The sequence below is a fragment of the Mobula birostris genome, chromosome 22, assembly GCF_030028105.1.
Source record: "Mobula birostris isolate sMobBir1 chromosome 22, sMobBir1.hap1, whole genome shotgun sequence".
In the NCBI taxonomy this organism is placed as follows: Eukaryota; Metazoa; Chordata; class Chondrichthyes; order Myliobatiformes; family Myliobatidae; genus Mobula; species Mobula birostris.
The window spans coordinates 27,614,453-27,631,630 of NC_092391.1; the positions used below are offsets into that span (position 1 = coordinate 27,614,453).

Here is a 17,178-nt window from a genome sequence, read left to right on the forward strand (position 1 = left end):
TGGAGAGCTACAGTATACTGGCTGGAGTCAGGGCTTCATGCTTTAGCTCTTGGTAGGGTTGCCCATGCCAAACAGGTCAAAGGGTAGAGGCCAGGCTAAGAGTGGTCCATCAGTCCTCTAGGTTTGGAGGTTCAGCTCAAGGCTAACAACCCTGACTGGTCAAACAACACTGTTACGGAAATAGCAGCGAAGAATCCTTCTACATCTGAGTGTGATGGTATTCCTGAGTCTCCTCCCGGGACTTGCATGACTGACCACGAGTGAAAACCACGAGGAAGCTACTGATATGATTAAGGAAGCCATGATTACCACAAGAGATGGGGGACATTCATTGCTGCCCTAAACACCAGCAGTGTAATGGGCAGTAACACAACCCCATTCTCCTGCCTTCTCCCCGTAACCTTTGATACCCTTACCAATCAAGAACCTATCAACCTCCGTTTTAAATATACCCTTCTGCCTCCACAGCTGTCTGCGGCAATGAATTGCACAGATTCACCACCCTCTGGCTAAAGAAATTCCTCCCCATCTCTGTCCTAAAGGGATGTCCTTGCATTCTGACGCCGTGCCCTCTGGTCCTGGACTTCCCCACTTATCGGAAGCACCCTCTTCATGTCCACTCTAACTTCACAGGCAAAACCAAGGATTATAATGAGGGGATCATTGGATAACTGGGGGGACTTCAATCCAGAAAATTGTGGCAGGGACGTACTCGATTCAGAAACAAATAAACTGAAAAGGAAGGGAGCATAAATCAGAAATTTTGCCTCAGCCATTACAGGGGAAATGAAATAAAACCAGGAGATGGAAATGAGAAATGAGAGTGTAAACAAAATAATAGAGGCTGAGGTTAATGTGTTTGCCTCCAAGAACCAAATGAATATAAAGAGTAAATTATACTGTTATGGAGTTTACAGAAAAGAATCAGAAAATGGTTGAGTTGGGAGAAATAATTTTAGTGATAAAAGATTAAATAACTTCAATAATGAGAGAAAATAACATGAGGCAAGCAGGCAGTGGAGACTTAATGGGTTGAATTAAGAAAACTAAAAGGATTTAAGACTGATTCGTGAGTTGTTCATACGTCCCTTGGTTAGAGCGATGAAGTATTAGGATGAGTAAATGCAGAGATTAAATAAGCATATAGGAAAGGCAGAGTGGTTTTAATGCAGAATTTTAATTTTCAAAATGAATGGAATGTAGAGTTCTTCAGCAAACTCAGGGTAGTTTCTCTGCAATACCACCGAGAATTGGCAAGGGAAAGCCAGAGTAGATTTAATAATTAGCTGGATCTCACTGTCAGCAGCAGTAATGCATTAACATTTAAATACAGTGATCAGAGAATGATCAAATTCAATGTTACGTTTGAAAGGGCGAAGCAGCTGCTAACTTTCTAGATTTAGGGAAGGCTGGCTTATCCCCAGTAAAATCAGCAAATTGATGGACAATAATGGACAATCGATGGAATGTGTTAAAAATTTGTTGTCGATCCAGTTTAAAGAGGGGTAAGAAAACACCACTTTTCCAAACAACCCCCACCCCAGCAACAATAGAGGTAGGAGTCAAGATACAAAAGAAATTCAAAAGCTAGTCTGAAAATGTAACGATTAAAACAGGGGAAGCAGAGGTTCCCAGCCACGGACCCCTTACTTACTGGAATTGGTCCACAACATAAAAATAGTTGGGAATCTCTGGATGAGAAGAATCTGCAAAGAACAGGGCATCTCAAAAACTATAGCAAGGGTTACAACAATAAATGAGCAGTTTTATTGAAACACTGTGGTCAGGAACAGAGTGATCTCTTTGAAATTTATGATTGTACAGTAAAGCAAAATAAAGAATTGGTGCATATGTTGAATAAGTACTTTGGGCTGTGGAAGAGCATTTGAACAGGATCACACCAAGAAGATAATACAAAGAGATGTGTTACAGATTCCCAGGACCAGATGGTTTCCATCCAAGGGATTAAAGGAATCAGGTAAGAATATTGTGGAAACCCCTACTATTATCTTCCAAGCTCCCTCCATCTGGGAAGTATATTGGAAAATTGCACATCGCTTGATAATCTAGTTGAGTGGATGAAAACCACAGATTTATGGATCCACTGTCTGGAAATTTATGTTTTATAATTACAGAAAAATTGGCTGAATGCCTCTCAAATCTTTTTAACTGATCAATGGAAGCTGGAATAAAGTTGGAAATGGCTGATGAACTCAAATTGAATTTTGACTAAATTAATAAACTGAAGGATAATGAGTGTAGGGGTCCCAGAGGCAATGATTAGTGTGGGGGGTTCCAGAAGGCAATGATTAGTGTGGGGTTCCAGAAGGCAATGATTAGTGTGAGGTTCCAGAAGGCAATGATTAGTGGGGGGTTCCAGAAGGCAATGATTAGCATGGGGGGTTCCAGAAGACAATGATTAGTGTGGGGTTCCAGAAGGCAATGATTAGCGTGGGGGGTTCCAGAAGACAATGATTAGTGGGGGGTTCCAGAAGGCAATGATTAGTGTGGGGTTCCAGAAGACAATGATTAGTGTGGGGTTCCAGAAGGCAATGATTAGTGTGGGGTCCCTAAGGCAATGATTAGCGTGGGGGGTTCCAGAAGGCAATGATTAGTGTGGGGTTCCAGAAGACAATGATTAGTGGGGGGTTCCAGAAGGCAATGATTAGCGTGGGGGGTTCCAGAAGGCAATGATTAGTGTGGGGTTCCAGAAGGCAATGATTAGTGTGGGAGGTTCCAGAAGGCAATGCTTAGCGTGGGGGGTTCCAGAAGACAATGATTAGTGTGGGGTTCCAGAAGGCAATGATTAGTGTGGGAGGTTCCAGAAGGCAATGCTTAGCGTGGGGGGTCCCAGAGGCAATGATTAGTGTGGGATTCCAGAAGACAATGATTAGTGTGGGGTTCCAGAAGGCAATGATTAGTGTGGGGTTCCAGAAGACAATGATTAGTGTGGAGGGTTCCAGAAGACAATGATTAGTGTGGGGTTCCAGAAGGCAATGATTAGTGTGGGGGGTTCCAGAAGGCAATGATTAGTGTGGGGTTCCAGAAGACAATGATTAGTGTGGGGGGTTCCAGAAGGCCATAAGTGAAACTTTCGAAAGTCATAAAAAGTTAGCAAAAGTCAAAGCTCACAGAACCATCAGCAAATCACTGATGCAGTTGACAACATAGTTGGGTGGCAGAAGAGAAAATCTGTAGATGGTGGAGATCCGAGCAACGTGCACAAAATGCTGGAGGAACTCAGCAGGCCAGGCAGCATCTGTGGAAAAAAGTACAGCCAACATTTTGCGCCAAGACCCTTTGGCAGCACATAATGCTGGCCAGGTTGTATAGGTAGAGATTTGGGAACTGAGGTGATGTAACTGAGACGTGTAAAATTATGAGGGAAAACAGGAAGTGAGCATTTTCCTCATCAGAAAGGCATAAAATATATACAATCTGATGCATGTAAAAACGTCAGAGGGGAGATCAGTAATTGTTTTACACTCAGAGGGTGCCAGGGGTCTGAAGCCCACTGCCCTGGGGGGTGTTTGGGACAGAAATCCGAATCACGGCTAAAAGGATGACATTGAATTTCCCCCTACCCTATCTCTCTTCTTCCATTTCCCACCTGGCTCTCCCCTTGCCTCTTCACTTCTCCTCACCTCCCCCTGGTGACCCTTGTCCTTCCCTTTCTCCCAAAGTCCACTCTCCTCTCCTATCAAATCACTTATTCAGACCTTTGCCTTTTCCATCTATCACCTCCCAGCTTCTCACTTCACCCCCACCTTCCCCACCCACGGGGCTTCACCCATTACCTTCGAGCGTGTACTCCTTCCCCTCCCCACCACCCCGCATCTTATTCTGGCCTCTTCTCCCCTCCCCACCACCCCCTTCTTATTCTGGCCTCTTCTCCCCTTCCCCCACCCCGCATCTTATTCTGGCCTCTTCTCCCCTCCCCACCACCCCGCATCTTATTCTGGCCTCTTCTCTCCTTCCCCCACCCCCTTCTTATTCTGGCCTCTTCTCCCCTCCCCACCACCCCCTTCTTATTCTGGCCTCTTCTCCCCTCCCCACCACCCCCTTCTTATTCTGGCCTCTTCTCCTCTTCCTTTCCCGCCCCGATGAAGGGCCTCGGCTGGAAACATGGACTGTTTATTCCTCTCCGCAGATGCGGCCTGGCCTGCTGAGGTCCTCCAGCGTGCGTGTTTCTCTGAATTTACAGCACCTGCAGAACCTCTCGTGTTCAGCTTAAGAAGTACTTGGAGGGAGGGCAAGACTCTCAGGGCTGGGACAGACATCGCACGGGATGGCTTCATAAATTCAATGAATCTCTTAGGTCACATATTCCAACAGGCGGTGATATGAATGATGATCAGCTCGCCGCCGCGAGTTGGAACCGCGATCATGCATTTAATTTGTTAATGACTTTGATGTTGCGATATTTGCACTCTTGCGAGTTGACCTCGAAGCATTCTGGCCAAGGTAGATGGAAGCATTAAATTACAGACACGCCAATATATTAAGGAACAAAACTGCAGCATTTCCTCCAAAATATCTCGCTGTTAAGGACCATTCCTTCTGGCCGAAACTAGAAGCGGTTCAAACGCGCCGAACCCTACAGCTGCGAACTTTAGAAAACTTTCCGAGTGCGGAAGTTTAGACTCGGAGATCTTGACTCCAAATCAGTTACGAACTTTAGAGCGAGGCCGCGGGGTTACTAAAGGACACGGGGAAATGAAGGGCTGTCCGGAGCTCACAGGTCGCGGTGATCTCACTGAGTGAAGGGACGGGCTCCAATGATTAAGCCCATTCCATGCAGAACACAACCTGATGCGTGGGGACCAAACTGGGCGCTGGGCTGGGACAGAGCAAGGCGCTTCGCCAAACAACACATCCAGAGGACACTGCTCGCAGCCAATCTCCTAAAGCGATCTCGGGGTGTGGTGAAGGGCGATGGTGTCCAGGCAGCTGTTGGGGGATCGGAAGGAGCCGGCCGGGTGAACTGCGCTCTCTGAGCCGAAACGCTCGCTCTGTCTCCCCCCAATCGCAAGCCGCATCACCGCGTTTCACGCACCCCGACCGCACCTCACACTAATGCCCAGTTTAACCGGCGTGGGTTCGCTGCACCCAAAGGGTCGCCCGAAGCCGGGTTTTACCGGCTGCCCGCCGAATCTAAGCTCCCACTGCGAGCATATACCGACCCTCACCAGGTAAAATAACCGTACAACAACTGCTCTCCGCCCGACTGGGGCGGGTCACCAAATTCATATCGAAATCTCGGAAGGGCATTACAACTTTTACAGGAGCCGGCGACCTGTAAACGCCGGCAGTTTATTAATCAGGAGATAACCCGCTCAATCTGCCAACCCCACCGTCTCCCTCCCCGCAACTTCTCCTTGCCCATCTCTCCAATAGGTTCACTCTGCTACCTCTCCAGCCCCTCGGCCCTTCTCCTCTCTCCTCTCCCCCCTCTCCCCTCGCCGTTCGGGCCTTCCTCTCACTCCTCTTCCCGCCCCTCTTCCTCCTCACTCTCCTATCCATTTCCCAACTCATTTCACCGTCCACCCTCCCCACCCGCTTGTCCTCACTCCCTCCGTCTGTTCCTCACTCCTCTTTCTGCCCCACCGGTCTCCCCTGCGGTTCGTCTTCCTCCTCTCCTCCCCAGCCTCTCCCATCCCGTCCCCAGGCTCTCCCACTCGCGGTCCTTCCTTCTACCCCCTCTCCCCCCCGCACTCACCCCAGTACTGCGGTCCAGAGTCCCGGCGCTGGCCGCCGTCAGCCTGGTGGCGTTGAGGCCGACCAGGGACGGGAGAGTCTGGGACATCCAGTTGCTGATCATGGCCATTGTACTCAGGACGATCCCGATCTTTAGCAGAGGTACCGTCATTGCGGGAGGACTGCGGTTCTCTCATACCGAGTAACGTGGAGCAGGCGGAGCGGTGGCGGGTTTTGGCATCAGCGGGGCGGTGAGAAGCCGCGGTCCGAGCCGGAGCATGGTGGCAAGGGCAAGGGGCAGGGGCAGCGAGCGAAGGCTGGGGCGGGGAGAGGAGACACGAGGCTCCGGCGGCGGGAGCTGCCGCGCTCGCTGCTCACTGGAGAGTGACTGGGAGAGTGGGGCAGCAGACGCGGATACGCAAGGCTTGTCCCGCCCCCGGTACAGAACGGACGGACCCGCCCCCTTCCCCGGTACACACCGAACGGACCTGCCCACCGACCCTCCCTAATACCAATCCTCCCTCCTCTAGCAGAAGTGCCCGCTCTAAGCTCCCATCTCTCTCTCTCAAATGTTCTCCCTCATTCACCCTGTGAAACCAGGAGTCGGCAGTGCCAGGGAACGGGGAACCGTTCTGACCGGGAAAGTCAGTACCCGCGGAATCTGTACAGTGAACTTCAGTGGCCTGGGCACGGGTAGCACAGAGTCCGGAGAGGGAAGCGGTTAATTTAAAGTCCACTGAGCCTATTACAGTGAGGGTCAGTGGGTGTGGGATCCATCCCCCAGTGAGGGTCAGTGCGTGTGTGTGTGTGGGATCCATCCCCCGTGAGGGTCAGTGTGTGTGGGACCCGTCCCCCAGTGAGGGTCAGTGTGTGTGGGATCCGTCTCCCAGTGAGGGTCAGTGTGTGTGGGACCCATCCCCAGTGAGGGTCAGTGTGAGTGGGATCATCTCCCAGTGAGGGTCAGTGTGAGTGGGATCATCCCCCAGTGAGGGTCAGTGTGTGTGGGACCCGTCTCCCAGTGAGGGTCGGTGTGTGTGGGACCCGTCCCCCAGTGAGGGTCGGTGTGTGTGGGACCCGTCTCCCAGTAAGGGTCGGTGTGTGTGGGGCCCGTCCCCCAGTGAGGGTCGGTGTGTGTGGGGCCCGTCCCCCAGTGAGGGTCAGTGTGTGTGGGACCGATCACCCATTAAGGGTCAGTGTGTGTGGTGTGGAACTGTCTCCCAGTGAGGGTCAGTGTGTGTGGGACCCATCCCCAGTGAGTGTCAGTGTGAGTGGGATCATCCCCCAGTGAGGGTCAGTGTGAGTGGGATCATCCCCCAGTGAGGGTCAGTGTGTGTGGGACCCGTCTCCCAGTGAGGGTCGGTGTGTGTGGGACCCGTCCCCCAGTGAGGGTCGGTGTGTGTGGGACCCGTCTCCCAGTGAGGGTCGGTGTGTGTGGGACCCGTCCCCCAGTGAGGGTCAGTGTGTGTGGGACCGATCACCCATTAAGGGTCAGTGTGTGTGGTGTGGAACTGTCCCCCTGTGAGGGTCAGTGTCTACTGAAAAGAAAACGGCAAAAAAAATTCCGCATTGAAAATAAGATTCAAAAGCTGGAATGATTTATTACTTCTGTGTCTTAATATATGCAGAATTCACGGTGCTCAGAGTTGCCATGGCTACAGCAACCGGTCTGCCTCCTAGTGCAGATTACAGCCATCTCTCAACCAGATACTGCAGCAGCGGACCTCCCCAACCAGCGCCCAGCACTGGTGAGGAGCGGCAGGGCTCTGGAGCTGCGAGATGGAGCGGTTTCCGTCTGGGATTCTTCACAGGTAAATGGACTCTAAATCCCGGGAATGCCCACCGCAGCGTGGGGTTACAATCCGCCTTGCTCTTTACCCTCCCACTCCACGATGCTGCTGCCTGATTCATACCGACCCCTCTTCCATCATCGGTGCGCTGGCTGACCCACTTTAGCTTCATTGCCCTGTCTCGCACCCCTCTCCCAATCACCATACCACCCACCCCCCATTCCCGTTCTAGCTTTTGACGATTCCGCTATTTGAACCCCTGCAGCACTGTGTCGAAAGGTCAAAATCTGCAATTTTTCCCTAAACCTTCGAACTTCTCACTTTTCTAAACGTCATTCCATGAAAAGAATTCCTCAGCGTCTTATATCTCACGCGGCTCAGTGCCGAGCAGTGGTCGAACGTTTCCCCGTGAAACGCCTCGTGAAGCAACTCTATAAACGCAAATAGTTTAATTTTCTGTACTCGCAATAAAGTCTGAGGGTCTAGTGGCCCGAACAACGAAGTCTAACTTGAATATTCATTCACACTCAGTGGCCACTTTATTAAGACAGCTGCTGTACCTCATAACGTGGCAGAGAGTGCATGCTCGCGGTACCCCTCTGCGCTGTACCCCATCCACTCAGAGATGCTCTCTGCACACCATTGTTGTGAACTGCCATTCACTGGGTGTTTTTTTGTGTGTGTGTTTTTCGCACCATTCTCTGTAAACTCCAGACTGAAACTGCCAGGATATCAGCACTTTCTCAAACTACCCTGTCTGGCACCAACCATCAGTCCACGGTCAAAGTCACATTTCTTCTGCTTTCTGATACTTGGTCTGAAGAATTACAGAACCTCTTGACTATGTCTGCATGCTTTATGCATTGTTGCTGCCACACGATTGGCTGATGAGATATTTGCATTAAGGAGCAGGTGTACAGAGATACCTACTGACTGTAAAATTCAAATCTAGAGTCTTATTGCAGCTTTCCAAGAATCAGATACAAAGTAGCTCAGAAACGTAAAGCTTTCCTGCCCTTTGAGTCCATTGTCATCTGGATAGAGCCGACCAGCCTAACTTCACACCCTGATTCCCTCTGTCTTGCCCTGCTCACAGCGCATCGTATATGTTTCAAATACGAAAAGGGTTGCTGCTTCTTTCTGGCAATGCTCAAAGGACTAACAGGCTCCAGGAGAAAAGTTTATCAGTGATCTTAAATCAGTAAGGAGCATTTAGACAAGTCCACGTAGCGTCAGGGAGCGGAGGGCCATCTATCATGTACAGGCTGAGGAGAGTGGTTTGAACTGGTATCGTGGTTGGCACCAGATGTTGTGGGGAGCCTGCCGGGGGTGGCGCGGTGGCGTAGTGGTTAGCACAACGGTTTACAGTGCTGGGAACCCCGGTTCAATTCCCGACACTGCCTGTTAGGAGTTTGGACGCTCTCCCCATGACCGTGTGGGTTTCCTCCGGGTGCTCCGGTTTCCTCCCAAAGATGCACACGTGGTAGGCTAATTGGCCAATGTAAATTGTCCCGCGATTGGACTCAGATTAAACCCGGGGACTGCTGGGCGGCGTGTCTCGTAATGCCAGAAGGGCTTATTCCAAGCTGTATTGCAAAACAAAACCCTGTCCTGTTGAATGTTCTATTACTAATCTTTCTGCTCAGAGAATTAGCTCCTTCCATAAAACACAGGAGCAGAATTAGGCCATTTGGCCCATCTAATCTGCTCCACCATTCTGTCACGGCCGATTTATTAACCCTCTCGACTCCATTCTCCTGCCTTCCCCCGTAACCTTTGATATCCTGACAAATCAGGAACCTGTCAACCTGTCAACCTCGGCTTTAAATACACCCGGTGACTCTGCCTCCACAGCCGTCCGTGGCAATGAATTCCACAGATTCACCGCCCTCTGACTAAAGGAATTCCTCCTCATCTCTGTTCTAAACGGACGCCCTTGTACCCTGTGGTTCTGGACTCCCCTGCTATAGGAAACATCCTCTCCACGTCCACTCTCCCGGGGTCTTCCATCCATCTCAGCCTGTTGAAGCCTCTCCCAATAGTTTACACACCCATTAAAGTTTTTTTTTCCCCTGAGTAGTCCCAGAGCCGCCCGCTGTCCCCGCACAAACAGAATTCATGTGGCGTTAGCCTCTGAGATGGGCAGCGTCCTCCTTCCTGCAGTGTGGTGGCCCGAAGCGTGCACAGTACCCTGGCTGCGGCATCATTACGGTTTGAATGGCCCCAGTATAACTTCGTGCTCTAATATTAAATGCCTCGGCCGAGTTAAGGCGAGTATGACATCATTGCTGACGATGAACAATTTGAGAGGGCATCTGTCAAGTGGGTGGGCAGCAACACGGGCATGGAGGGGTGCAGAACCATGAGTGTACGCGCTCACAGCGAAAACAGAAATGCAGTGTAATTTCATTCCAAAAAAACGTGCGGGCGCATCTGTCTGGATGACACGCAAGCAAAGGTTTTGCACTGTAACAATAATAAACAAATTACCAATTATTTTTAAACGGCGAGGCACTGGGAAAGGTTTATACCAGTAGTGGTCACAGAACACCAACAGGAAGATCCATGGGCAGTGAGGAGTGCCGGCCTGTTACTGCAAGTAGCTGAAACATGCTAGAATTATCGGGCCTGAGCGAGACCGCACCTGGAAGGACGAACTCGGAAATTTAAAGAGTGCGGCAGAGATTGACTGGAGCTGTTCCCAGCACTGTGGGACTACCATATGATCTTGTAGAACAGTTCTCCACACTTCAGCAAAACTTAATTGAATCGTGCGAACTTCTTCGAGAGCTTGATAGAATGGACGCGGGAGGAACGTCTCCCATCGTGAGGGAGGCACGTCAGAGTAAGGGGCAGGCCATTTGGGATGGAGGTGCCACTTCTCGCAGAGGCCGGGGAATTTTCGGGAATTCTCTGCGTGGAGGGTTATGAAGGCTCAGCTATGGAGTGCGTTCCTAAACTGATATTTCTAGGTTTTGAAGGAATGAAGGGATATAGGATAGACAGGTAGATGGGCTGTGGTCAGATTGATAGCGGAATACACGGCAGAGTGTGTAATGGCCCGCCCCTACCTGATGTGTTCCTAATGGACACCGTTTCTAGCTATCCTCCCACTTGCATGATCCGCGGACGTGCACGCTAAGATCCTCTATCTTCTCCCCACTCCCTGCGACGCCTTCCCCGCTGCTTCTTTAATACCACTGCCGACATCACAGGATTCAAATCCCAGCTTCAAACGGCCACTTTAACGCCAGCGCCCTCATTAGTTGTAGATGGCCCAGAAAATGTTAACGCCAGGGACAAGGTCTCTCAGCCAGAGCCTCCAACTGAGTTGGAAAGTTTACTGAGAACATTTCACAGTCTCAGGATGCCCTGATACGATAAGCCCAGTGGGACTCCTGACATTCATCTCCGGATGGGCTGTGGTATGGAATGATAAAGGAAATTGACAGAAACGACTGCGGGCCAAGTGAACGGAGATGCTACACTGTAGCTGGAACCCCTGGACGCCATGGTGACGAGCTGATTGACAGAAACCATCAGATCCTTCAATTGAGGGGAAATATATTTTGTTGGAGAATTTTGGGACAGGCGGCGTTGTCCGTGTTCCTGCAGGTGCTTGAAATCCAGAGCAACACGCTCAGGATGCTTGGGAGCTCAGAGGGTTGGGAGGCGAGATGTTTCGGGCTGAGACGCTTCTTTGGACTGGAAGGGAAGGGGAGGAAGACTGCAGAATGGAAAGGTGGGGAGAGGGGAAGGAGGATCACATCCCCCCCTCCAGGGTCCCCTCCTTCTTCCCTTTCTCCCATGGCCCACTTTCCTCTCCTACCAGATTCCTCAATCTCCAGCCCTTGACCATTCCCACCCACCCAGGCCTCACCTATCACCCTTTAGCTAGTTCTCCTTCCCCTCTCCCCCACCTTTTTATTCCGGCATCTTCCCCCTTTCCTTTCCAGACCTGATGAAGGGTCTCGGCCCAAAATGTGGACTTTGTACTCTTTTCAATAGGTGCTGCCTGACCTGCCGAGTTCCTCCAGCATTTTGTGTGGGTTGCTTTGGACTTCCAGTGTCCGCCGATTTTCTCGTGTTATCCATCATACATTTGTGAACGTGCTGTTTCCGACTGACGTTGGGAAGAAACCGTGCAGACTAAAGGTGGTGTAGGAAGCGCAGTCACAAGGTTAATTGGATTAATGGACTCCATGTTGGATAATTGCACAGAGAGCAGAGGCGGACACCTAAAAGCATGCTCCAGATTGTCCACCATCTCCAGGATTGGAGGGAAAGCTTGAGATGTCAGATTACTAGAGGAGGCGTAGGACCCGAGGAGGGGTAGGACCAGAGGGGAGGGGGGTAGGACCCGAGGAGGCGTAGGACCCGAGGGGAGGGGGGTAGGACTAGAGGGGGGTAGGATCACTGGAGGGGTAGGACCCGAGGAGGGGTAGGACGGGGGGGGGGTAGGATCAGTGGAGGGGTAGTACCCGAGGAGGGGTTGGATCCGAGGAGGGGTAGGATCCGAGGAGGGGTAGGACCCGAGGAGAGGTAGGACCAGTGGAGGGGGGGGGGTAGGACCAGAGGGGAGGGGGGTAGGACTAGAGGGGGGTAGGACCCGAGGAGGGGTAGGACGGGGGGGGGGGTAGGATCAGTGGAGGGAGGGGGTAGGACCCGAGGAGTGGAGCTAAAGGAGAGAAGGAGGAGGAGCCCATGGAAGAGTAAGGAGTGGAACATGTGGAGAAAAGTAATGAAGGTCTCCGGTTCTTTCTCCTCTACACCAGCAACTAGATCGTTGACATCACCCGCACACGAGGAATTTATCGATTTTGTCTCCTTTGCTTCAAACTTCAACCCCACCCTCAACTTTACTCGATTGGTTTCTGACCCCCCTCCCTTTGCTAGATCCCTGTCTCCATCTGAGGAGACAAACAATCCACTGATATTGACCACAAAGCCACCGACTCCCGCAGCTTCACCACCTACACTACATCTCGCCCCCCCAACCCCACCCTGTCTCATGTAAGCATGCCGCCCCGTTCTCTCCGTATCTCCATCGCCGCTGTATCTCTTCACAAAATGGGGCCCTGCGCCCCAGGACACCTGAAATATTCTTCAGGAAACGTGGCTTCCTCCTCACTCTGGGTGATGGGGCACTCGCCTGTACCTCCATTCCTCAGAACAGGCTTCCCGCCCCTTCTCTGCAACAGGACGGAGGCCGACTTCACCTGGTGCTCACCGGTCAGCTCGCTCGCCACCGTATCCAGCACACCTTTGTCATCCCCCTCCCCACCCCACCCCGCGGTGATGGGTTCCCACCTTCCCCTCCACACCTCCCGCGGGGTCTACACTCCAGCTCGGTTCACTCATTCTCCCACCCCACTCGGACCTCCGCCACCTCCCCCTGCAAACGTAGCTGCAATATTTGTCCTTACACCCCCTCCTAAACAGCCCTCCCCGGGAGGGGCAAGGATTCACCTCCAGCCTACTCCTGATGTGGCCTCCTCCGGCCCGATGAGCCCAGTATTGCTGTCTACCTGTGCTGCACTCTCCCTGTTCCTGTGATACTGTCATTGCTTCCATCTTGTACTTCCTCAATGCACTGTTGTATTGAATTTGTTTGCACGGACGATACCAAAGACACATTTTTCACCACACTTTGATAAACCAATTTCTCAGCTACAGACCAGGTGACCCTTTCGGGGATGGGGGGGGATGGGGGGGGGGGGGGCACCCGCGCTCTTGCCCGCAGTCGCCATTCCGGCTGCGCAGTTACTTCAGCACCGCCCTGTCTATCATCTCCACAGCCACTGAGTGGCCACACATAAAACTGAAGGACAATGCCTCATATCATCTACAATCCTGACATGGGGTCATTCAGCTTCAGGTAACACTTATCCCATATATTCCCACTCCCCTCTTCTGATCCACATCCACCCACAAAACACCCCCTCCTCCACCTGGATCCACCCAATAGGCCTCCAACCTCCTCCCCAGCCGGTTCCAGCTGCCCTCCTTCATCTATCTCCACTCATCACCCTCCTTACTCGTTGGGCAACCCGGAAGTTCCTCAACAGACTTAGGACTGGTGTAGGTCGTTCAAAGGTGTCACTAAGCAAATGGGGATATACAACCAGACCGACAACTTGTGAATGTGGAACTGAGCCACAAACTATGCAACATCTCCTGCAATGCCCATCGCGAGAGGAACCCTGTACTGTTGCAGATCTTGCCGAATTCAGCAACAAGGCGCAAAGGTGTGTCCAGTTCCGGCTGGGCACGATAAGAGGAAGAGGAGTTATCAGAGCCCAGCAATTTCATCTCTTGTCCCTCCACCTTCCATCACACAGCCTCAGGCTCTACCTTCACCTGCCTGACCCTTTTCCCGGCCTGTTTCCACCCATCACTTCCAACCTTACTCTCCCCCTCCCACTCCTCTCCACCCGCTCATCATCCCCATTCCACCTGTCACCCACCAGCCCCTGCCTCTCTCCTCTCCTCCCCCCGCCCTTTATGCTGGCCATCTTATCTGGATACTCTCAGTTGTGTGGAGAGTCTTGACCCTAAAAGCCAACCATCCCTCTGCGTCCACTAATGCCACCCGGCCCACCGACTTCCTCCAAAAGTGTGCTTAATTTTGAAGTAAAAACAAACACTGCTGGAGCAATGTGGGAATCTATGTGAAGGAATACTTTCGAGCACAGATAATGTGGATGTATTCATGGGCTTTCGTCTACTCATTGATACCGGGAGCCTGTCTCTTTAAGAATGCGCTGCCATCTGTCACCTTAAGAAAACAATGGGAACCTGTCACTTTAAGGACGCGCTCCGGTCTTCATAGTACGGTGAACAGCGCCGCCTGCTGGCAACAGGCTGCAGCGCACCCCAATCCAATCTCACATCATCGATGCTCAACAAACACATGATTTACATCAGATAAGCCACGAATAACGGGAATCAGCAGTGAAACACAAGCTGCAGTTTACTTTTGACCAAATAAACCAAATAAAAACCAATATAAAAATCCTCAAATCTCTATTCACACCAAATTACCCATCGATTTCAATTTGACAACAATACAAACCGGCGGTTACCACAGAATAGAACGTCTTTGCAGTATTTTAAATAACCAGTTTTTTTTCTACTTTTAAATATAAAGCAATCATGCTGACAGGTATAAATAAATAACTAATCTGATTATAAATACATATTGCACAACAGGCGGGAAGAATGGAAGGTCCACGTTCCAGACACAAGAGGCTTTTGTATCTTGTCCGCTCCCACTCCATCACTTTCCTTAATGACCCCTCTTACAATTCCTTCCTTTCTTTCCCAACAACCCGCCGTGTGGCTGTCATTGCTCCCCCCTCCCCAATACCCCATCCCCACTTCCATGTCACTCGTCTCTTTCTTCATTGCAATTATTCCCATCTCGAGATCCGGCAGGGCCTCGGAACGCCGGCGTGGCTGACTTGCCCATGCCAGAGTTGGGTTAGCCTGCTCCTAACCCCACCAGCAAATCCTTCTACCCCGCTGCCCTATAGGGAAACAGGCGCGTCCACTCAGCTCACCTGGGCCACGCCGAGTGGCAGCGAATTCCACCCCACACACCGGGTTCTCTGCAAAAACTACTCTTTTGTACTTAATGGTACCTAGTTTTAAGTACACTCGCAAGTCGAATCTCCACCCCCTTTTCTCTCTCTCTTCCCCCTACCCCCTTTAACTCAACTTACAATCAGCCTGCCAGCGTCGTCTCCATTCATTGCAAAGGTACGACATGCCAGGTACTTCCTGCACCTTCTGTGTCAGACTCGATGGTTCACACATTGGTCCCACCAACCACCCCAGAACCCACCGAACCGAAGGCGACGCCAGGCATCCTCGATCCCAGAGGACTGTCTGAGAAGATCTAACTCAGATAAAGTTTACAGTGGAAGTGTTTCAAAGGACTGGGTTCCGCGGATCGGTGGGTCAAGGCTTGGGTGGAAACCTATACCATCTGGTCTCGCAGGCTGGCAGAGCCCCCTTCCCGTAGCCCGATCCCCAGCCACATCCCTGCCCACTTTGGTTTATCTTTAACCCTGCCCGCCGCCCCAGTCCTCAGCAACCCTCCCTAAGGCTTTCAAAGCCGCAGATCAAACCAGACTCAACCCCTCCTCGACCTTCCTCTCCCCAGACTTTCAATCCAGCATCTCTCTGACCTTCAACCTGACCCCAACCCTCAAACCCGGCCACTGACCCTCCATTCAATGTCAGCCTCCTCCTTCCGAAAGCCGGACCAACAACCGTCCGGCTGAAAGCACACACTGACCCACGACTCCTCAACTGACCGCTGACCTCCTCCCCCAGCACCAGGAGCCCTGACCCTTGATCCCAGGGTCCGCTTCTTGGCTCTCGGCGCCCCCTCGCAGACGGGCGTGCCGGGACCCCGGACCTTACCTGGGTGAGCTGAATGCTGATGAGCAGGACCCCCAGCGTGAGGAGCCGGACTCGGCCGCGCTCCCTCCTGCCCCCGGGCTGCGTTTCCATGCTGCTCTCGCTCCCCGTCCGCTTGTCCCGGGCTCCCTGCACCTGTCCCGCCCGATCCCGGCTCGCTCCCCGCTCGTCGCCCCTCCCTCTCCCTCTCTCGCTCAGTCCCCGGTCAGGCGCCTGACCGCAGCCGCATCTCAGCCCCGCCGGCAGCGAGCGAGCGGGTCCGCGGGCGGGCAGATCGGAGCGGAGAGCGGCTTCCAGCCCGTGTCTGGGTCCGGGAGCTAGCACAGGATGTGACATCAATCCGGAGGGAGGGGGGAGAGAGAGAAAGAGGAGAGAGAGGAGGGAAAGAGGGAGGGATGGGAGAGGGGGAGGGGAGAAGGGAAAGAGAAAGGGGGAGGGGAGGGGAGAAGGAGGGAGAGAGAAAGGGGGAGGGGGAGGGAGAAGGAGGGAGAGAGAAAGGGGGAGGGGGAGGGAGAAGGAGGGAGAGAGAAAGGGGGGAGGGAAGGGGAGCAGGTAAGGGGTGGAGAGAGTGGGAGGGGAGGGATAGATAAGGGAGGGAGTGAGGGAGAGGGGAGGAGAAAGCCGTGATGGAGGGAGGGTGGGGGAGGTGGGAGAGAGAGGGGGAGGGAGGGATGGAGCTGGGAAAGGAGGGAGGGAGGGATGGAGAGGGGAATGGAGGGAGGGAGAGAGAGGCAGAGGGGAGTGGGAGGGAGTTCAAAGTTGAGGAGTGAGAGAGGGTGGAAGGGGTGAGAGGCAAGAGAGAGGAGGGAAGTGAGAGGGATAAAAGGGAAAAAGGGAGGCAAGAAGAAGGCAGTAGAGGGAGAGAAAAAAGGGGAAGAGGGAAAAGAAGGAGATGGGGAAAAGGGAAGGTGAAGGTGAGGGGGGAAGAGGAAGAGAAATGGATGGGGAGAGAGATGGTGGAAGAGTGGAGAAGGGGAAGGAAGGAAAGAAGGATGTGGGGGAGAAGAGGAATGAGAAACAGGAAAGGGTGAGAAAAGGGGAGAGTATACATGGCTGTGAGAAGGAAAGAATGCGAGGGTAGGGAGTAAGGGGAGATAAAGGAGAGAGAGGAGAGATAGAAGAGGAAGGGCAGGGAGAGTGAGGAGGAGAGAGATGAGGGGAGGGGAAAAGAAGGAGGAGTGGGGGAGGGAGTGTGAGGAGTGAGGGAGGGAGTGTGAGGATAGACATAGAGTACTGAAAGGGGCCCTTTACATTACTCGCATCTCGT

The 17,178-nt window shown here is 52.4% G+C and overlaps 1 protein-coding gene across 2 annotated transcripts in view; it reads right to left on the reverse strand.

The window, feature by feature from the left end:
- Nucleotides 1-16,191, reverse strand: part of LOC140186332 (noelin-like) — a 49,744-nt gene extending 33,553 nt beyond the window's left edge. Inside the window, exon 1 of one of the 2 annotated variants that reach the window (XM_072240465.1) lies at nt 15,915-16,191. In XM_072240465.1, the coding sequence (XP_072096566.1) occupies nt 15,915-16,004 (90 nt within the window). In that variant the 5' untranslated portion in view covers nt 16,005-16,191. Of the gene's footprint in view, nt 1-5,719; nt 6,078-15,914 lie in introns of those variants that run through there. The other variant, XM_072240464.1, reaches the window with a different exon arrangement.
- Nucleotides 16,192-17,178: the final 987 nt, after the last annotated feature.